Source organism: Lagopus leucura, unplaced genomic scaffold (assembly GCF_019238085.1).
Source record: "Lagopus leucura isolate 7727_CA_CO unplaced genomic scaffold, USGS_WTPT01 Super-Scaffold_100157, whole genome shotgun sequence".
In the NCBI taxonomy this organism is placed as follows: Eukaryota; Metazoa; Chordata; class Aves; order Galliformes; family Phasianidae; genus Lagopus; species Lagopus leucura.
Genome location: NW_024962334.1, coordinates 27,135,294 through 27,157,924, shown reverse-complemented (window position 1 = coordinate 27,157,924; position 22,631 = coordinate 27,135,294). Strand labels below are relative to the sequence as shown.

The 22,631-nt window shown below is 36.3% G+C and overlaps 1 protein-coding gene across 5 annotated transcripts in view; it reads right to left on the bottom strand.

Annotated features, from left to right (window-relative positions):
- SLC25A13 (solute carrier family 25 member 13) overlaps positions 1-22,631 on the bottom strand; it is a 98,648-nt gene that overhangs the window by 22,230 nt on the left and 53,787 nt on the right. For all 5 annotated transcript variants that reach the window (XM_042889243.1, XM_042889241.1, XM_042889242.1 and 2 more), the window contains 6 exons: positions 22,462-22,546; positions 20,515-20,599; positions 19,908-20,066; positions 14,069-14,121; positions 12,991-13,071; positions 618-758 (listed from right to left, as the gene is read on the bottom strand). In XM_042889243.1, coding sequence (XP_042745177.1) covers positions 618-758; positions 12,991-13,071; positions 14,069-14,121; positions 19,908-20,066; positions 20,515-20,599; positions 22,462-22,546 — 604 coding nt within the window. The remainder of the gene's footprint in view (positions 1-617; positions 759-12,990; positions 13,072-14,068; positions 14,122-19,907; positions 20,067-20,514; positions 20,600-22,461; positions 22,547-22,631) is intronic.

Sequence of the window (22,631 nt, the reverse complement as noted above, 5' to 3'; positions counted from 1 at the left end):
AGTAACGGAGAAAGCAGAAGAGTAGAGTTTGCACCATACACTCACAGAAGTGTATTTTTACAGTATTACTCGTGGAAATGTGTTTCTAAAATAGCAAGGGGGAGTTTGCTGTAGGGGTTTACTTTCACACTGGGCTCACACCATCCATATTTCCTCACTAGTTATTCTGCTATAATTAATTCCCATCACCAGATTAACAATGGCAAAGTTAATTAAGTTAATTTAGCTGGGAAAGTTGCTGAATCAAACACAGAAAAGCAAAAGCACAGCTCCACAACTGTAAGCTCTCTGTAATGAAAGCAGATGAAAAATAACTATCTTTACACCAGGCAGAGTATCAGGAAACATAAACTAATCCTTAATCAACAATACTTACAGCCAGATCTGCTGAAAAGAGGAAAGAAATTTTAGTAAGATTCACAATGGCCACATACTTAAATCACAAGGTAGTGTCTCCCCTTAATCAGGAGCAAAAAATGAAGATATAATACCACATAATAAACAATGAAAAAGAAGTACAACTATGTTCATTCTCAAAAGTTTTTAAGAACAATGAAATAATCTTCTGATCTGAAATATTCACAATTTGCTTTTCATTTACGTATAAAAAAAGGTACCTTGTAGAGACCAAAGAAGCCTAAGTCCCGTAGTACAGTGAGGGCACTAACACGAGGGCCAGTAGTAATTTCTCCAGCCACCTGTAGTCGAATCTTGACAATTTCTAGTGGATTGGTAAAGATCACTTGAGAACCTCCAGCCTGAAATTAAAAGTAAAAGGCAGTATGTTAACTCGTTAAATTATTTGCAACATATGTCCTGCTACATATAAGAGAATATGTTTTTAATCTTGCTGCCGTCAGTTCAGCCATTAGCAGATGTGAATTTTAATATTAGTTAATAAGCTGCAGCTCCCAAGGCAAGAAATCTACCCCACATGAGATGAATGGTCAGGAAACAGAAAGGAAGCAGGTCAGCCACTGCAGGACACTGCGGTACATCAAACACTCTGCCTCAACTCCTGCTGCAAGAACGTATTCACCAACATCAATTCACAAAATACTGACAAGCCAAGAGCATCATAAAGCAAGTAACAGAGCAAAAGAGTAACCAAGCAAAGAAATTGAGAAGATCACGCTGGTACTTTGTGAAAACATACTACTGAGGAGTAGAAGTCTGGCAGAAGCTTATTCAATTTTGGCACAAGTTCACAAAACAAAGAATGCATGGATTCCAGAAACCAGAACTGCAGATATCTTTTCCTCTTCTAAAGCCCCACTGAAATACTAGCTTCAGAGTCACTAAATGCTGCTTGATTCAAGAGTCTGAGCTCCACATCATTACTTGTGCACCAAGTAACAAAGGTCTAAAGCCTGAAGGATTCCATTCATCAGAACTGCTTAAGTGTCGGTCTGTATTTGTTGGTAAGGTACCACTGAACTCATCTTGTGAGCTAGTCAGATTTAAAACACAGTGGTAGCAAGCACTTTAGACTGCGCCAGTTCTATTGAAATTCATCTCATTCACAACAGGTGACACGAGGCATTACTATTTTGACACACCAACAGATCCCAAGCTTAAATTTGAAACGAGAAAAAAAGGTTACATGACACAAGCTAAGTGAATTTAGAAATACTCATTTGAGCTCCATTTGGCCAAAATTCAACAGCGTCATTCCAACTTCTGTTAATTTCTTAATTACACAGCCCAGCAGCTACGCTCTTTTCGAGGCTCTGAAACGACAGACTATGCAAAGGACAACCCTCCCCACAACAAAACAATTTTTTTTCTAGAAGGCAATGACTAAAATAAATTGTATTTAAAAGCACTTCCATCTAGCCATGTCTACTATGTAAACATTATGTGCACATCTTTTTTAAATTATCCAAATGTTAAAAGAATTAATCATAGCTCAGATCAGCTATCATTCAAAATAAAAAATAGGCACAGTAATATGGTTTAAATAATGTGCTGAAGAAATGGCAAATCGCACGAACAACTATTCTTGTCTACCACTTAGACTGAGCATACACAGTGTGGTTACAAATTAAAGTCTTTACATAACCCCCCAAATATCCCAAATGTTTCCTATTTTGACCAGAAAAAGCATGCTCTTGTGTAACTCAACTGGTTTTGACTTTCAAATTGGCATAATTTAATTTAACTGCATTTACCAAACCAGAATCCTGGTACATATAAAATTGCTATTCCTATTGCCATCAGAAATTAGGATGATAAATTATTTGGCACGTACTCTGATTTCAGGTTCGCACTTAAAACATATTAAGTTAGCACTCAAAAAAAAAAAAAAAAAGGAAAAAAAAAAAAGACATTCTCTTTTATTTGTGTACTCATCTAGCAAAGTCTCAAAATCAAAGCAAACATTGGATGGGTCTTTCTGATGAATTATAAATTCCTATGTGACAAACAGTTTGGTTTATTATTACAAACATTAAGTGTTCCCACACTGCCATCACACATTTTTCATTCTTAAAATGATAAAATCCCAATTGCAAGGTGCTAATATTCATTTGCAAGTTTGCTAGAGTCATCCTCTAAAGTACATTAATTTAAAAACTCGTATTAACTGCTCTATGTTAGCACAAATAAACTGCTTTCTCTCAGTGTGATATTCTTGCATTACATTGTAGCATGACTCCATGGGAAGTGTTTCTTTAATTTTCACTACAGGAAAACCATATCAATACTCATAAGATGACAACAAAATTAAGTTTAATTGATGATTATTAATGTACCAAAACATTGAGTAATTTAAAAATCTATAAAATGTTTATAAGTGAATGCCATATTTAGAGAAAGGAAACTGAAACAGACCTGTTTTTAATAGAGAATAAAGGCAAATAATTTCTGAATTCTAACGAGTGGGAAGTATTTAAAGTGCTAGCACATACAAATGCTTACATTTGCACGTCCAGCCTGGCTGTGGCAATACTTGGGAGTGTTACATGTTTGTGGCTCTGGGTAAATCACACAAGACTCCCTCTGTTTCAGCTTGCTATTTGAAAAATGGGGATGCTATTACTTACCCACCTCATACAATCAGGCTCACTGTATTCAAATATTTAAAGCACTGAGACCTGTACGCACCAGGCATTACCAAAAACACTAAAACAGCTGATGTGAATTCTACTGGTTTTGTTGCCCAAGCAGTTCCTCTAACAAAAGACATAGGAAATTTCCATTGAAGTGCTTCTGCAAAACCATTTAGGTACTACTCCAGAACTCTTTGCACAACCTTTGTCATTCTCTGAATTTGATGGAAGATACACACCAAACATCAAATGATGAGTAACTGAAGGTGATAGGCCAGACAATACCTGACAGAAGGTCTTGGTAGGACCTATTGTAGTGGGTCCCAGCAGTACCCCACCACCTGCCTACCCTGCGATGGAAACAAGGATGGTTTGATATCAGCCAGTGCACAGGCACTTCCAGTGGTAACAAGTACAGTCACCTCGCGGGGAGCTTTTATCACCCTGTTATTTAATCATCCGTGCTGGCAACTGCAGCTCCCTATTCTCAAAAGGGAGGGGAAGCAAACTGGAGATGGCTACTATATTGTCTAATGAAATGATTTCTTGCTTGTCTAGTACCGGTAACTCCTATTGCGTTATTCATCATCACAGTATGCAAGTGTCTCATAAATATTAATGGCTATTTCCTCCCAGTGCTCCTGTAAGGGAAGCACAAAGGCTCTAGTTTCACAAGAAGGGGATTTGAGGTAAGGAGGTTAATTGTATGCCCTGTGTGTGTGTCTCCCAAGCTCAAACAAGCAACTAGTAACAGTCTCCAGATATCCTGATCTCTAAATCAGTAGCTTGAATCACAATAGCATTGTTTCTGTCTTCTGAGTTTTTACATAGTGAATGTAATGAAAGAATCTCATTATTTATTTATTCGTTTATTTATTTATTTTCCCTCTTCAAGGTGCTGGTATAAACTGTTGTGGAAAAGACATACAAAACATGATCAGTGTTATCAGCCTGCTCATTTCATTTGGCAAAAAGTTGAAGAACATTAACTTCTTGTTTGGCACCTTTCATAGTTAAAAGTGCACCTCATTTAAAAATTATTGTAAAATATGTTCCCAAAGGTAAGAACTTGGAAACTATTTTCTTGGCCAGAATAAACACAGTTTAAGCTCAGGTTGCTCAAACCTAATAATTTCTCCATTAAGTGTCATAAAAATCATGATGGGATAACTTTTATAAACTCTTGAGTATAGATAGTTAGCAGTAACATCAATTTTTTTTACACTGAATACCCTCAACTCTGAATTCTTTATCTCCTCTTCCAATCATATTTCTTTTTTAAATAAACAAATGATCTGATTGGAAAAGCACATTTACTACTTTCCAGTTATTATGATGTGACTAAATAAAAACGGGAACGTTGGCTCATATATAGGAGTGAATACCAAGAGCTTAATTATCTGAAAGGTCCCACAAAGGGCTCATATAATTCTGAAAGTATTTCTCATTTGACCTAATCTAATCACAAGCACTTACGGTTCTGTATGATATAAAGCAAGAAAATCAATACCTGCACCATCCATGAACTCCTCATACACAGATCACTAGAAATCGGCATGCCTACAAAATGTTTATTGTGTTTTAACACAAGGAGGGCTAGATGTGCACATATGAATTTTTTTTAATTTTTTTTTCTCCCCACTTTTGCAGTTGTTCAACTCTGCACTTGGTATATCACCCAGCACCTCTCGATGGCGGTATAGCCTTGTACAGTCATACAGTAATGCCTATCACATTCCTCCCTCTTCTTTCCTATTTTATAAAACAGCAGGGAGAAGCAGAAATAGTTGTGGTATTTTTTTTTCTGTCGATGGAGAAATACAATCCATTCTGTACAAAAAAAAATTTAATAACAGCTGCTAGCTTAACACTACTCCAGTTTAAGAAGTTGGAATGTTTTCTATTTCTTCACGTATTCAAATAATCTTGTAATAAACTTTACTGGCAAATAAACAGATTTTCACATCCTTCATTACAATAAGGCAAGGAATCCTTGTTCTTTTTCATCTAAGCGCATTCTGTGCCCTTATGAGACTAGATAAGAAAAGAGTACACCAGACCTAACTCTCCAAAGGCTTTCAAATCTGCATTTGAAAGCTTCAGTGTACATTCTGAAAAGAATACAGCTTGTAATTCACAAAGAAAATTCTGTATTTTCCATCCCAAAAGAAAGTATTAGGTTGTGATTCTTCTCTTTTCATCACTATTGATCATCAGCTCTTCCAGCACCTCTAATTAACCTTATTTACTAGCTTCAAGCCATTAGGTTTTTCCTGTTTTCAGCTAAGAGCCTTTAGGGTTATCCTAGATTTTCTGTACCTAACTCGTCACATATCAGCTTCTAAGCTTATGGATAAATAAAAGGATTACTACTGCTATTAGAGTGTTAATATTTCCAACAATATCACCCAGGGACAGCAATTATGGCGATTAATGGCAACCATTAAAATACATAAGCACAGTATTATGCAATTATCCAGAGTCAGCGTCTGCAAAAGAAATTGTCTGCAGTGCTTTGCTTACTCATTTGATTTACAAGACAACCACGTGGTACAAGATTCAAAATTTGTAGTCAACTACGTACCATATTCAGCCATATGGGCTACTGCACTCAGTCCCAGGATATTACTCCTTGCCACCTGTTTCCCTGTGCATTTGCTAGTGTATACTAATCCTAATTTAAGTCAAAGCTCTGAAAGTACTAAGCATTGTACAAACTTTTTTTTTTTTTTTGTAAAAAGTAAACAATATAAATCTAAAATGTACTAAAAGGATTGAAGAATGGAATTATCACCACCCTCACTGTACAAGAGGCAAGTAAGGCACATAAATATTAAATGATGTACCACAAAATCACATGTAGAAGAGCAATCCCATCAGAAGAGCAAGATTTACAGAGTGCCACCATAGGGCTCCAAACTACCTGTGAGAGTCTTGGTGTTCATATGCCCTAAGGTCACAAAAGTGTGAGACGAATTGTGTTGAGTGGCTGCATATGTGGTTTCACTATGCAGTTCAGTGTTACCAGAAGAGATGCCGAGTAACAGACAGCTGTCCAAAGTGACTGTTTTTCTTATATATTTCAAAGGTGAAAACCTTAATTATGTGGCACTCTGTGTCAAGGGTAAATCACACTGGGTTCTCAAAAGGTTGGTTCTGTGTTACATTTCTTCAGATAAAGCCAGGCTTCAAAAATCCAGACAAGCCATCTTGTGCTATTTTGTGTCCTCTCATCTGCAGCCCTATCTATACAGAGTTCTGATAATGCTCTTTAGCAATGGGAGTTCATATAGTAAATACCTTTTCTTCAGATCATGAGGAGATTTCCTCAGCCCTCAATCATCTGCTTTTCACTACCCAGACCAGGCTAGCACAGAAACAGCTTTCATGCTGCTCAGGCAGAACTGTGTTTTTCCCCAGCTAATCTTTGTCTTCCCAGGACAGACTTCTCTTGGCCTGGCTGAGGTCTAAGCTTGGACTGCACAAACAGCAAATAGAGCTGTAATCACCAAGTCTTGTTAATGGCCACATGTACATAAAATGCAAAGCAAGCCCCTTCAAACATTCACTTAAAATGCTCATAAATAGGACTGCAATTAGCCTGAACAGAAGTGCATCCCTGCTACTGCTTCATATAGATAAGCAAAATTCAGATACAACTTGTGAGAATTTCCAGAAATAGCTTATTAATAACCTGCCTACACAGAAACTAACAGGAGCATGGTTTCTTTATAAGCACAGACCAACTCTGCTCAGGGGGAAAAAAAAAAAAATTGCAGATTCTATATTTTCTATGTTATAGGTAATTCAGTTCTTAGAAGCCTAGCCAAAAAAAATCAAAGTGGAGCCTTCTTGATTGGCATTATAAAAGCAATTAAGCTACAGACCTGTCAAATATGTTAACATTTGGCTCTGTCTGCTCTACTTGTCTATTTTGACTAGTTGTGGAATCATTTAATGATTTACAGACCTTTCAAGTCTTACAGCATGGTAGCTATATTAAAATTGTGACCCATTATTTCTTGGTCACATCATAAATTACTGTGACATCATAAATATCTTCCTTTTTCTCACAGAAAGCTAGACTTTAATTCCCAATTTAGTTTGAGGTTTTCTTTCTTTCTTTCTTTTTTTTTTTTTTTAACCTGCACAGTTAAACACTACAATATTTTACTGCTTTTAAAAGAAGTGATTACAGGAGAAATGAATGCCTCATAAAATACAATTATCAAAACAATAATGTTTTAAGCTAAAATGCATCTCCATGTAAACTTTTGGTCAATACTTCTAATACAGGAGAAAAAAAAAAAAAAAAAAAAGGAAAATATGTGGTATACTTCTTGTAAAAAATGGTCTTTTTAGTGGATAGAACTGATCTGTTCTGCAATCTGACAGATAACAACACAAACCTACAAACTCCATCTAGTTTAAGAGTTTGTACAAATCCACTTCCATCCTTCATCCTGGTCCCTCTCTATTTTTTATTTTCTTGAGGAAGAAGGGAAGTGAAAAGGAAGAGGAAAGGGGAAGGGAAAGAGGAAAGTACCTCTATTTTGTAATGGGAAAATAATCTTAGAAAAAAAATAAAATTAAATGAACTAATCTAAAAGGAAAATTCAGTGGAGTGAAATCACGTTCCATGCCACTTCTGACTGTTTTCAGGAAAAGCCAGTTTAAGCAGGTATGACTGGGGAAAAGATTCAGTAAAACTATTTTTAAAACATCCAAACCTGCAAGGAAATGTGGGGTGAGGTCACAGAAAAGCAGGAACCCTACACCAGGAACATCCCCACCCTTTGGTAAAAACCTCTTGGAAGGGTTATCGTGTTACCATAGGCTGCCTTCCCCAGCTTCACTGTAAGGCTCTAAAATAAAAATTAGCTGAAATTTAACTGCAGGCACTTAAAACAGAGCAGTGTTGAAACGGAATGGGTTTGCAAAAGTGAAGTTATATTTAAGCCCATACTGAACTGCTCTATTTTTTTTTTTTTTCAACCAGAAGTTTAACATCAGTCAGAACCAGCATGCTACAAACAACTGCAATTAGTAGCTTAGAGAAGAAAAGCGCGTTTCAATATCTAATGAATTACACTATACTCAGTGTACTTTGTTCCATTACATTAATTAAATATACTTGAAATCTAATTCATTATTTAACAAAATAAATTCCATGTAGTAAGTTTTAATTTTCATCAAGAAAAAGAATAGTTTTTGGAGCCCTTTGAACCTTTCCATAGGCAAAAAATGTGACCGTTGGGCTTTTATACGTGTATGTACAACTGCCCTTTAAAGTGAAATGGAACTTATGGTCTCTGGCTACAGGGAGAATGGACTTCTTAGAGTAAATCTGCTAAGAATACAAGAAACATATGCCATTTGCTTTCAAAGCTAATATGAGCAATCATAAAGAAGACCATTATTACTTAACCATCTCAATAAAGTATACCAAAACTGGTCTCTGCAATAGCAGTTTGTAATTCTTTTTTTCAGATATACATACAGAGATTCCGCCCCCCTGCCTCCTTAATGCTCAGTTTCATTTTTATCCATAGCTCAGAGTCCCTTGCCAAATCGAAGAGAATTTTGTCAGATTTAGGTTTCTGAATAATGAAAAAAATGATTGATACCTTCAGGCACAACTTAGCAATGTCTGAATTTCTGTAAGTGATCTGAGAATCATGGTCCATCTCTCTGCCTCTAGTAAAATTCGACAGAGAAAAATGCAGCTCAGATGTAGACTTATCTTTATTACTCTCTGAAACATAAAACAAATGCTGTGAATAGCTTAATAAAACTACTTGCACTGGACTGGTTATGGGACACAATTCATCTGGAATTTCACATCATATTCCTTTATAAAAATCAGTTCTGGACAGGTTTTTGCTTTTTCTAGATGAACCCCATCTTAATCATATCTAATTTTTATGTTCCATGGCAGAGTTGAGGTTGCCCAAGCAGATCCATTATGTTTCAACTTTATTGTGATTGCTATAAAGTCTCTAGAAATATGCCTATAATTGCCTTGACAGCTTAAATAAAAGCAGATCTGTACGGGGTCTGTAATTGTACTGTGCTACAGGACTTAAACTGGCTAATAGTGAGTGCACACTGAGCAGCTGGGAAGAAAAAGACTGTGCACTTGGAAAGAGGAGGGAGAGTAGGAGGAAAGGTTACAAAGCAAAATGTTTTTCCCTTTTCTTGTAGAACATCAGGCCTCTGATTTACCTCTATAATTGTACTGCTATATGCAGACAAGTCCACATATATTCAAAAGCTGTTTCTTTTCAGCCGTGCTACAGTACTTCCTCCATCTTTCTTAATATTTTGTGTGCATTTTCTAAGCACTCTATTTTGAATCTTCACATTTCTTCCACTGACAATTCCAGAGACAAACCATATTTTTCAGTTAAATGTGGAACTGCTTCATATTTATGGAAATAAGTAAAATTATTGTTTCATCTGAAAGCTTAGCAGTAACTAAGTGGCAGCAGTTAAAAAAACCCAAAATAATCTCTGTGCCACTTTTAAAGAGCTTTTAATCTGCTAATATAACCCCAAAATAGGAATAATAATCAGCACTGTATTAAAAAAAAAAATAAATCAGTTTGTTTTTAATGACATTTTTCAGGAAATTAGGTTTAAAAGAAGCAAGTAATAAAAAATCAGTAGGAGTGGTGATTATTCTTTACTTCAATATATAAATTAAAGATCATGGAAAACAAAGACTTACATAAACTACAAGATTATCATCACTGTAAATGAAGAGATTTCAAGCTGAATTTAGTGATTCCTCAAACTCATTCTTTTTCCTGAAGGGAAGTTACAGCCAGTATCAGCTGAAATCAAACCTAACATATTTTTGCACTTTTTCTTTTGAGGAGGCCAAGTCAGACTTGTAGTTTAGCTGCTTAGCAGATCATAGCTCTATAATATCATTATGCTACATCTTAGTACTGGAGCTCTTCACTATTCTAGTAATGGTAAGAGCTATATAGGATTTGGATGAGTCCTAACTACACAGCAGAGGCCTGCGTTCATGGTAGGTGTCAGGCACTGAGCAAATCTTTCCATATATTTTCACAGGTAGCAAACAGTAGAGTCACTAAGACAAATTCCTACACTGGAGATGGAAATTTTGAAGCAACTATTTACACAGAAATCCTCCTTAAGATTCTGTATAAAAACACCAGGGTTGTATTTTTAATTGTATTCTTGGAGGTCTCAAAAAAAAAAAAATATTCAGACAATCTATCACTTTCATCTTTACATAATAAGCTAAGAAACACACTGCTTACTGAACTAAGTGCCACCAGGTCACGGAGTAAAAGATCTATTTTCTTCTTTTCTTCTTTTTTTTTTTTTTTTTTTTTTTCAGCAGAGAAAACAGTTTACAAAACAGAAAAAGACTTGTTCAATGAAACAATCAGCTTTAGTTACAAGTGCAAAAGTCAGCCATGTGTACTAATTCTCAGTAATTATGATGCAAAGCGAGCTCCTTAGGGACTTAAAAGTCAACGCCTGGCAATGGTTGGACGAACAGCAGAGTGGAGCTGCTCAGGTGATACTGACCCCTTCAAAGCCCTTTGTGTTACTGAACAGCCAGAAACACCCAAGAATCTGCTTGGTCCTCCCTTTCTTAGGTATTAATGCTGTAACGAACTCGTGGGGCTGGTATTTAAAGCACTGAAATCTACCACGATTTCCAGCACAAAACCCTCGCATAAGCAATGAATGGGCTCCAGGGAAATACAAGCACGGAGAAAGGAAAATGTAATCTCAGTGTCTGTAACACAATCACAGCTGAAAACTAAATGTGGAGAGTGGAAAGGTGGTAGGGCAGGTTTCTTTTCATACAACACCTCTTAGCTGGCTGCCCCTCTTTAGACTGTAACACATCATACTCTCCACTCTCCTTGCCTCCCTTATAAAGGATTGCTACGCTTTCAAACGAGGTAAAATCCAAGACCAAAAATTTTCAAAAGCATTCAGCGATGTCCTTGCTGCTTCCACTGAAAGCACAAGTTTCACACGAACTGAAATTGGGACAAAAGGTTGGGCCAGTCCAACATTCGAACTTCTAGGAGAGACCTGCCTTTGGCATTTCACATTTTATGCATATGTTTATATCATGAAAGGAAAACCCATCTCTTTTCCTCGAAAAGCTAGGCACCGCTTGTAATGACAGTCTGTGTTACTAGGCTGAATTCGGTTTAAAATTACAAAAAAACAAAGACCACCTGCAGCTGAGACAAGTTGCAACCTATCTGCCTGGCACCAGACTATGCCCTTAAGTTAAAAGGAGCACTTCACAGTTAAAAGGAAACTCAGGGCATTCTGCCACCGCACGTCTGCTGCTAGAACCTCATGCAGCATCCCGTTCTTCATATGTGTTTCGAATTCCAAATGCAACGAGCCAACAGTTACAGCACGTTTAAAATACATCTCAAGCCACCTATCTCTGAAAGCAGATCCCTGGTTTATGATGAACTGCTGGCAAAAAGCTTGCCGGTGAATGACAGGTCTCTGTAAAGAGTGCTTTTTCTACTGCATTAAAAAATTCACAGCAGTCTGTAAAAATAAAAACTCCAGAATACATGACATTTTAAATGAAAATTTTGCTGAGTTTCTATGGCTGCTATGTTCATAAGATGTTTTATTAGTGTAAGGGGCAAATACTTTTTACTCCGCAAGTAGTTTATTGCATTTTCCCTTCACTTACAGCATGCTTTCTATTTAGGACTTCAGAGCCCCACATTCTTCTCCCCCCCCCCCCCCCCTTCTTTTTTTTTCTCCCCTGAATGCTACTAGAGTTACAGAACAAGGGGATCCTACCTGGCAGTCTACAACAGGTCAGTGATCAAACAGGGCGCAGTGAGACAGCAGCCAAATCCTGCCCCATCTCCTGAGAACTACAGAAAGCCAGAGCTTCTCAGCCCATGAGGCATCAAGCCACTGCACCCCAGGCTGAGATAATCCCCAGTATGCTCCCTGTGAGCACACACAGAATGGATCTTTGCACCGACTGAGGCTGAGATGCACGAATTTGTTTTTAAGCTGCTGCTCAATGCAGTTTTCAACACGGGTAGAAGCTGCTTGAAAATGTGACCTCATCTGTCTTATGACAGCAGAAACAAAGATAGATTGAAAATATACCACCATTGCTATGCCCTGGTGATCAAAGCCAGTTTAAATAAACACTGTTCTTTATCTGGAAAGTGCACTGGTCTCTGAATAACGATTCCTTTTACTTAACGTATTTACATTTGCTAGAACAAAATCAATACACCAGGTAAAGTAAGCTGTAACATGAACAGACAGAACTAGACCAAAATGTGAAGTATAATCATTTACCCAGGAATATACCACTTGTTCATTAAGATACCACTCACTGCAAGGAAAACAATCTTAAAAACATAGTGGATTTTAAGTGCAGCCTACATTCAGGAACACATTATGTACTGAGTTAACATTAGACAGCCTACGTCTGCTGTGAACTCAAGGAAGCATGAGTAGTTTTTGCCATTTCAAACAGCCAGTATTGCTGCAAAAAAGTGAAAATTAGTGGGCGCAATAACACATCAAGAAAGCAGTGACGTGGCAGAGTGGGTGCCACAAAGTAGTAGCTAATTATTAATTTCTGGAAAGGTTAGCATGAATCCTCTTTAGGCCACAAGCTACAGCCAACACTCACAAAGACAGATTCTGTATTAAGGAAACAAACTAAGCTGTGAGAATTATACAGTGCAGTTACAGGCATGATGCACAGATACATTTACCCTTTCATCAAGAGTGGCTGGCCTATCTAGGAAAGAACTGAGATGCTCTAGTAGAGTCTGCTCTTGAACCGGATCTGTGGTTAAACAGAAGCCTTAGTCCACATAGGTCATCTTACACACCATACTTTCATGTAGCTCAAATTAAGGAAATTAAAGATACTTACACAGCCACCAGCAAGAATTTCTGCAGCCAGTGGGACGGAGCCATCTTTACTCATAAACTTATCTCTCACAAAATCATTAACCTTAAAAAACAAACATTGATGAAAGCCAATAAATCACAAGGTTGGGGAAAATGCTCTTTTTTTGCAACTGAAAATGCAAATACATCCATGCAGTTAAAAGATACTAAACAAATCTTAGATTTTATATGATATATTAAAATTCACTATTATTTTCTTCCCAACAAAGATTTGCAACATTCAGTTTTGAATCATTGGAGAAAAATGATAACAATTGGTAATTAAATAAAATAATAATTATCAAAACTTAGCGATAAACTCATTTAAGATTTTAAAATATTCACAACATTTGCAAATTGAAGTATAGTTCTAAACAAATATCAGAACGTTCAGTAATAAGTTTTAATGCAATAGTAATTCACTTAACAGCAGTAAGTATCTTTCACATTTTAAAATGCATTTCACTAGCTTTTGTGAATAACCATTGCATTAAGATCGGCCTATCATGAGAATTCTTCAGTGTTTTCAAATCATTCAAGAAATAACAAAATTACAGAAGACAGACATTTAGGAAAAAAGGCACGCAAACAAGTTCCTTTTTTATTAACACTTCACTCCATGTTCAAATTATCTCCTGTAGTGCAAAAATTAAACATACAGGAACTACGTGAAGAAACAGAAACAAAAGCCCTCCAATCTCAATAAATAATTACTCATTCTTGCTAAGAGGTGAAACCAAAGCCCTGCACTAGTTACAAACAAGCAGACAGATGAAGAAGTTGAATAAGCTTGTTATATTTTGGAGCCAATCCAAAAATAAGTTTTCAGTGAGATTCTTAAAATACGCTTAGAAACATGTGACTTGCATGCCACTTGCAGCATTCACAAGTGAGATATAAACAGTTGCTTTGTGCAATTAAGTTTCTATCAAGCAAAAACGATGGAATGCACTTTATCAACTAGCTGACACATAAAGAATAAAAATCCTTAACAAGCTAACTGTAATTAGATGGACTTTAAAATGTGAGGAAGTGCAAGAATAATCCATTTGCAAACTTACAGTGAGTTTTATGGCCTTCTCTGGTGCTACTCCTAATAGCTGTGGTAACAGACCTGTAAGGTAGAGAAAGAGAATTCAGTGCATCAGTAACTTGGTATTAACTAAACAAATCAACAAATGTATGTAGAGATCACCACCTAGAAGCGGGCAATTTTTACAGCAATTTTGTGTTATTATATTTAATGAGAGTACTTAAACATTCCATTTTGAGAACAAACTCTGTGCTACCACTTCAAGTCACAGTAACTTCCTACATATACTGTAGTTACTTTAGCTTTCTTAAATCCGTGATATTAGCTCACGTTACACTTAAGCACCAACACAGATCTGCCAACTATGTTTCAGTATCCGTCCTACACTTACATTTATTTTCTGCATCTCCACACGAAAATGTGTGAAGACTTTCTAATAAATTCTGGAAGATACAAGATATACCTTTTTCAAAAATCATGACCGCAGAACTTTTTTTTCTGGCAACAAAAACAATGGCATTAGAAGGTAGAACCCAAGGGGACAGGAATCAAAATAATGTAAAACATTTGACCATGTACGACTGCATTCTTGAGCATACTGCCCAGCTAACTCACCAGTTCATAGAACAAATTATGCTACCTTCTTCCCAGGTATGGAATTTATTTTGTTGGAAGTGATGCAGTATAGAACTGAAAGCAAGAACCTAACTTCTCATTTCACTTGCCTGAAGTGAACAGACAGTATCATGTTTGGGCTACACAACCTCAAAACACACAGAGCTTTGCAAATAAGCCCGGGGCTAGAACAGTGTTGTAAGCGTTGCCAAGGGCACTCTTCACATCACACAGGCTAGATGCAGACCCCATTGCTTTAGAATCCTAGACAGCACCTCTGGGTACTTTCTACAGAGTCTGACATTTACAGTTCTCCAAATATGTTGGAGAAAGAGACAACAACTAACATCCCACTTCTAAGAGCTCACTTGCAGAAAAGCATTTCCCCAAAGAGCTAAAAATCAGAATAAGAAAGACATAAATGAACACGCAATGTTGTATTCTTCCATCCTGGTACCATTTATCAGCTTTATTGGCTATCAGTGATAATCTTAGCAAGTAAAAGATGGCAGAGCATAGCACTGTTTGGCTTGTGGTAGCCAAAAAGTCAGTCGTGTTTATAAACTAATGCCTTTAAAATTTTGCACTAGCAGTATTGGGATTTTTGTTTTTAAATTGTTGGAAAGAATGATTAATTTCTGGTATACACATACACCTACAATTTATCCAAGATTCGTGGAAAACCACAATTGTAAGGCTAAGTACTTGAACAAAAGAATGCAGTAGTACTAAGTTTGTGTACAGTTCCTCAAAATAAGAGATTTTGCTTTACATTTCACAATTTGAATTTCTGAGTCAGTTTTAGGTGCATTAGGTGACTTCACTGAAGGAAACATTAAGTCAACATTGTGTAATTAAATGTTACATTTTCTGCAGCACTACGAATAAAAGACTAGGATATACATTGTACAGGATATCTTTACAGCTTTAACTTTATGCAGACCAAATTATCTTTGTAAATCTTATATTAATCTAAATTTACATCTGTAGGACTTACGTGGCTTTGTACAGACATTTTGTCTAATGAATTTATATCTTCAGTGATTAAAAAGATGCTTTTGCCAGCTGCATAGGGAGGAAGAGGGACTCTGCTTGCTTCTATACCTATGTAACAAAGCTATTTCAGAGTGGTACATTTGTGGTCCAATTATCCTAACTAAATTCTTGTTATTATTTACCCTTTTGACGGGAGCTCTGAAACACTGTTGAAAGAGTTCAGAGCATGATAAAGATGGTAAGTTTTGGAAGAAGGAAAGCATATCAAGCGACACACATGAAAACGCTATTTTTCTCTTGGGGTTATCTTCACGTGCTGGGGATTTTTCAGTATTACTATGCATTAACAGCTCAGCAATATGACACATGCACAGATGTAGGACAGGGTTAGAATTATCTGACAGTGTCTTGAAGAATGTATGCTTTTATTACAGAATAACATTTTGCACATAGGCAGCCTGCTAGTATAGTATACAGCAAACAGATTATACAACCCATTTTCATATATCCAAAACTCTTGTGTAGCAATTACCACACACTACTTCATATCTGACACATCATCACACAGTGACTCTCTGGAAAGGTGAAGTTATGCGTGAGACAGAACATCAGAAACTGCATTCAGAGTTTGCAAGATCGTACAAGTTACTTTTTGAAAACAGCCTAAATACAGCCAAACAATACACACACAAAAGCTCATCCAACCCATTTGTGGTGACGGTACTGAGCAGAAATCTTACTTGGCCAAAGCATTCTTCAGTCTTCTAACAGTGAAACTTCAGTTTCACACTGTGTAATGGATGAGATTTTCCCATCACGTTAGAAAAACCCACTGTATGAAGGAGCTTCTCAGTGTAGGTTAAATATTTGAAACTATTTTGGCACGCGGTGTAGAAGTGTGAACGGAATAATGCCAAATTTTCCTATTACAGGATTCGTACAAGAAATTAGGCAATTAATTTCCAGTTGACATTTAAACACAGTTTAATGAGACTGCAAACTAGGTTTTTCTTTCAGGAATATTTTGTGCTGTGACAAAACATTACAATATTTGCTTGCACTTCCATTCTACAAAAATGGTACTTCACTGCAAATTCCAAAGGAAAGTATTGCCATGGTCTTGTATTACTTCCATGAAAGTCCATCAATAATAGTTAAATTGGATGATGAATGAATGAATTTTAAAATCTAAGATTAGAAGGCATCTGTAGTCAGTGCAGTGTTAGAAGCACCATCTGAAGAAATGAAACTAACACATTTCTCAATAGCTAATAACCATAGATAACAGAGTCTTCTACAGCCCTTTTCTCAGTCTCTAGGTAAAGTGCATTAACTAACATGCATGACTACTGAACAATTCAGTGAGCTGCATTTTATTGGTACTTAAATTTCCCATAGAAATTCCATCTAGAGTAGATGAAATAATCTCTTAATCTCACTGGTTCAGACTGTTAAACATTCTGTGACTCATTAGGGTGAACATGCAATTAAAATATTATTAAGAAATATAAATGATTTCATCAATTGGAAGGGATGTTGACTGATCAGAGATTCCAATCCTTTCTTATATTTGCATGTATATAAATACCTGTGAATTTCGGAGTACATATTCCAGATACAAGTGTAACCACAACATTAAATTATAGATATCTAAGGTGAGCATTGTTTTAAGCCATGCTGAGAAAGAGACAGACAAAAATTATATCTCAGGAAAAAAAAAAAGTGCCTAACAACACAGCATTCAAGTAGTAGATACTAAAAAATTAAAGACCCTACGGAGGTTTGTATCATATTTGCCTTTTAAAATTGAAGCATCTTCTCAGTAGAAGTGGGTTGGTTATCCTTAGAATTCCATGCTCTCTTTACATCCACAAGATGGTGTAATTTATCCTTATCTGAGACAGTGGTTTAGAACATGGTGGTTTTGCCCTTTTCAAGTTTGGAATAAAATAGCAATATAAGGAAATACATCAGTTCACTTTATTGGATGGAACTACGCATCTTGTATTAAAAATATCCTTTGAAATGGCTCAGTTCAGAGAAGGATTTGTAACTCCTGCTTGCTTTCTTGCAGTGTGGTATGGCAAACAGACCACCACTACAAATCTTTACATGTTTTTTGTTGTTCTAAAACAAAGGTCTTGCATTACTGTTCTGTTAAGTAGTAGGAGAATTCTATCAGATACTGCTCCCTTCTCCAGCAGGATCAAAAAAAAAATAAAAAGTAACACCATGTAAGAAAGAGTACCAGTGAGCAGCAAGAGTGGTTTACTAGTTTGTCTTACCCAGCAAAACATTTTAGACCAGAATTAGATGACTCTTACCTTAACTTTACTGCATGACATTGGGTAAATACACTGATCTATCTATAAAATGTTTATTTAAATTTTCTTGCCCTTTCAAGCTTAGTTGGAAACCTTCGTTCTGTACTTGCCTGCTCAACCTTCCCCAGTGTGATCTCCTCAAAAATCATGTAATGGAAATCAGGCAATTATGGGAATGCACAGAGAACGTGTCACATCTCTTAAGGCTCCTTCACCACTTTACTCTTTTAAAAGAGAAGTTAAATCAGGCTGCCCTGTAGGTAGTGAATGTGCACAAATGCAGGTTTCAGCTTCTGAAATGGTGTTCTTTTCTATTGCACAATTTCTCCTATATAATCCAGAAATGAGATTATTGCCCAAGGTTTAGAAGTTCAGCTGTACCAAACTGGTACTTGGTCTGGGATTTCACTATTCAGTACTCCTGAGAAGACTGAAAAGTAGTAAAGGGGACAGAGAATGGAAAGATCAGCAATGCAGATGGAAACTTCAAAAGTTGACTGAATTTGGCAATGAAAAATCATTTTAAAAATATGACAAACAAATGGAGTCAAAATCCACATTTTGACATTTCTGATTTTTTTTTCCAGGCAAAAAGTCACTATACCTCAGAATTTATATATGACAGGAGTGAAGACTTGTGGAATTCTACATGTTTATTCTTTCAAGATAACGGAAGATGGAATACATTTGCAGGGAATATATTCTGTTTTTTTGCTGTATTTTTTTTTCTTTTATGATCACGACTGCTATAAACCCTTACAAAATAGAAACCCTGTCAATACTCCTTATTAAATTACTAAGCCTACTAAAAAAAACTGCCTTAATCACATTTAGTCTTCCACTCCTCATTCCTGACTCAACTGTTTTTAGAAATTTGTTTTCTTTATTATATACATCTTATTTTCAAAAGCCTAAAAGGAGTTTTTAAGCTAGATTGCTAAAAATGAAATAAATAATGCAAATTTCAAATCCACCCCAACAAACATCACAGATGGGAGAGAAACATCTTCAATAATTCAGATAGTAGAAGTATAAGTCAATTTATCTCTTTGACAGAGAAGAACTAGTCTTATGAAGTAGTTAATGATTCTTTTAACTACCTCTGACTTACATCACTGATGTCACAATTGTGACAAGGGGAAAATTAAAACAAACAAACAAACAACAAAAAAACAACAAACAACTGTCATCTGACTGTAGGTACTTATTTAAAATGTCCAAAATGAGAATGATTTAGACCTCAGACAGAGCAAGTGAGCTTTCAGAACTTTGTCCATTTACAATAGAGGGAGAATGGAACAATTAATTTCACAGCTTGGGAGTAATGGCTACATATAGTAAGCTAAGTTGATCCCAGCTCATCTCTCTGGCTGACTCAACACTGACAAGCTTGGAAGAGGTATACATAAAACTTCATCAATTTCCAATGATCAGTGAAGCACATGGAAATGGTTTGGAGAGACCTGATTTGTCATATAAAATACCAAAAAGGAGATCTAGTTAATAACAAGGGACTATATTTTCTCTACAGATGCTTTTAATAGAAAGACAATAGATGAGAAAGGACATTAAAACAAAAACAAACAGAGGATGATTTGTCTTAACTTTTTACCAAACAAAATTTTCTTGGTGCTAAGGACTGCTAAGGAGATGAAAACTTGACTAAAGATATACTTTTTGCTACAGGAAATTGCAATTCTTGCCCTGTTGCAGATGGAAAGATCCCACAGAAGTGTTCTCATTACAGTGATGTTTTAGTTATCAATAAGTTCACAACCATCCAGCTAGAAAGGGAATGCAAATTAATGCAAGAGTATAAATAAAGAAAAAGTACAAATCAGACAAAACTGAAGTACTAACAAAATTGGCTTAAAAATTCAGTTTTCCTGAATTCTTCACATACTAATAGTATATGCCACCTTTCAAACTTACCTCTATAAAGCCCAAAGAAACCTTCATAGCGAAGCACTTTCTTGAAGCAATCAAAGCTGTTTTTATACATAAGCTCTCCCACAAAAGATCCTGTAGAGCGCTGGTTTTGCATACGAGTTTTTACCAAGTCAATTGGGTAGACTGCAGTGGCTCCAACAGCTGCAAATAAAAATCAAGCTATATGAAAACAGTGATTTTGCATTTGTGGTGTTTGATTGCAACTATCATCTTCCACATATATATCTCAGTGCTCAGATGTATCTTTTTTCTCAATATCATGTTCTGGATACAACTAACTACCACATATAATTTCAACCAAAAGCATTTCTTGACGCTATTTCATTATTAACCTGATTCTTCTGAAACTGCTTTGGTGACAAATTAAGTAGAAATACCACCAGCAAACTCCAATTGCTCATAAATTCCAAAACTACTGTAGACCAGATGATCTCTTCCACTGCCATCTTATAGGCGTGACATTGATTAGAAAGGGATTTCAAGGCAAAGATGGGAAAGTCTTCCACAAAGAAGGGGAAGTGGGAAAGGGGAAAATGTACAAAAGGAAAAACAGTGAAGACGAATACTCCTTTGCTCAGCCATGACTAACCTCCAGCAACTGAACCAAGGGCAAACCTGTACGCTGATTCTGCAATCTGGATGAGGACTGGTCGAGACACATCACCTGGAGCTTTCTGTCAAGACAGGATGAAAAATAAAAGGGAGGAAAAGTAAAATAATCAGAGTACTGCATTTCTTAAGAGAATATCTCAGGATCAGAAAGTCTATCAATACTTAGTAGAAATCCCAGAATGCACTGGAGAATTTGTCTTTATAATAAAATGTCTTATCCACGCATTTCCAAGCGTCACATAGCATAGCCTCTTCTGTTTGGGATAGAAAAAACAAGAAAAACTGATGGTACAAGAAATTATACAACTCCAAAATCAAGAACTCAAATTCATACCTAACAGGGCACACATTATGCCTTATGTCATGAATTTTCTACAGCTACAAGCAGCTCCAGTTTGGAATTTCTTTCTAGCATGGATAAAATAGGTATCCCTATTATTTCTCAGGCTATCAAAGCACATATGCAAGCATTTGCTAAAGGACAGTGAGATTCCATAAAGCACTCCTACAATTTCATTTGCTCACAGTCCATGAGTTCAGATTCAACTTAAAGAAAAGCAAATTTCAGAAGTGCTTGAAATTTAAAATCACTAGGTAATGAAGGAAAATAATGAGTGTAACAAAATTATGCAGAGGCCTTACATCTCCTACAATAACAGTTTTATAATCCCACTTTATTATGATACTAAGAGACAGCGTCCCCAAAGCAAAAATGGAAGAAGTTTTCCCTTTCACAATTGCATTTTACTGCCACCTATTGTAACTTATGTTACTTGATATTCAGACCAAGCTTTTAAATCCTTTAGGAGTCTTCTAGGAATAGATGGTCAATTTTTACAAGTCTACTCATCTGAATTCACCCAGCATAGTCAACATTTAGTCACCGCTCAAACTCACAAAAAACCGCCATGCTAGATACCGTCTTAGAGTTGCAGTGGGGTTGTCCAAGTGTAGGGGAAGGAGGAGAAGAAGAAAGAGAAGCAAAGGAGATGCATGTGTATACACATACACACACAGGCCTGGCTTACAGCCTGGTAGCCCTAAAAATGTAGCTTGCATCAACCCATTGTGGTCAAACTGGCGTCTCCACACAGACCCAGAGTAGGAAAAAAAACAACAAAAAAAACCCCACGGTTTCACAAGACACAAAGTCAAGACTGTCTTAAAATAGAGACAGAGAGAAACAGAGATGGTTAGTTTTAAATCTATCTGTATAGAAACTTGTATCATTAAAAAATATAACATATGCTACAATGACATGAAAACTAAAAGCTCAGTAAGTTTGATATTTAAAGAACATTCCTGTTTCATTTTGCCTCTAACAGAACAAAAGTTCATTTTGTTAGACCACCAGGAGAAAGTCAATATCCTTCGGGCTTTGGTTATATAGTGAATATTTATGATTTTACTCAAACTGATGGTATGCTAAACATAATCCCTCCTATTTTCATACTCAGCAGAGCATTGAGCAAAGCAGAGGATACTCTGAAACCTTGAACCTGTGTGCATTTTCAGAACAAGGGTTGCCATTTAATATGCTAAATGCTGAATTTACTATCGATACTCAAGCAGGAAGTCTTTCCTCATTAAAAAGAACAGAGAGCAACAGAATCATGAAACATAAACAATTTAATTAGGTATACATCTAATATTTACTGAATGGCTGGATTACACTCATATATTTTTATCTTTCCAAAGTAAATTACATTTAACCAGTCAAAATGCATCCCAAGAGAAATGGGCACAGAGATGAGAAAAAAAAGGCATGATGCATCTTAAAAACTGAATTCTAACAAGAAGATACACCTCACAGATACTGTAGAGTAACTCAGTAATCTGAGAACACAGAAGGATGTAGGCTCTCTCTCAAACACCGGAACCAGAACACAATACATAATAGCGTCTTACTGGTTCCTTTTCTTACCTGTCTCTGAGCCTCAGCCAGGTTGTAGGGCAACGTTCCTTCCTCCAGAGGAGCAATTCTTTCAATGTCAGCTAATGTCATACGCCTGAGGAAATTAATTCAGCTTAGCAACTGCTAAGAGATGTGTTTTTGGATCACAAGGAGTTATCTGCATTTGACCACTATACCAC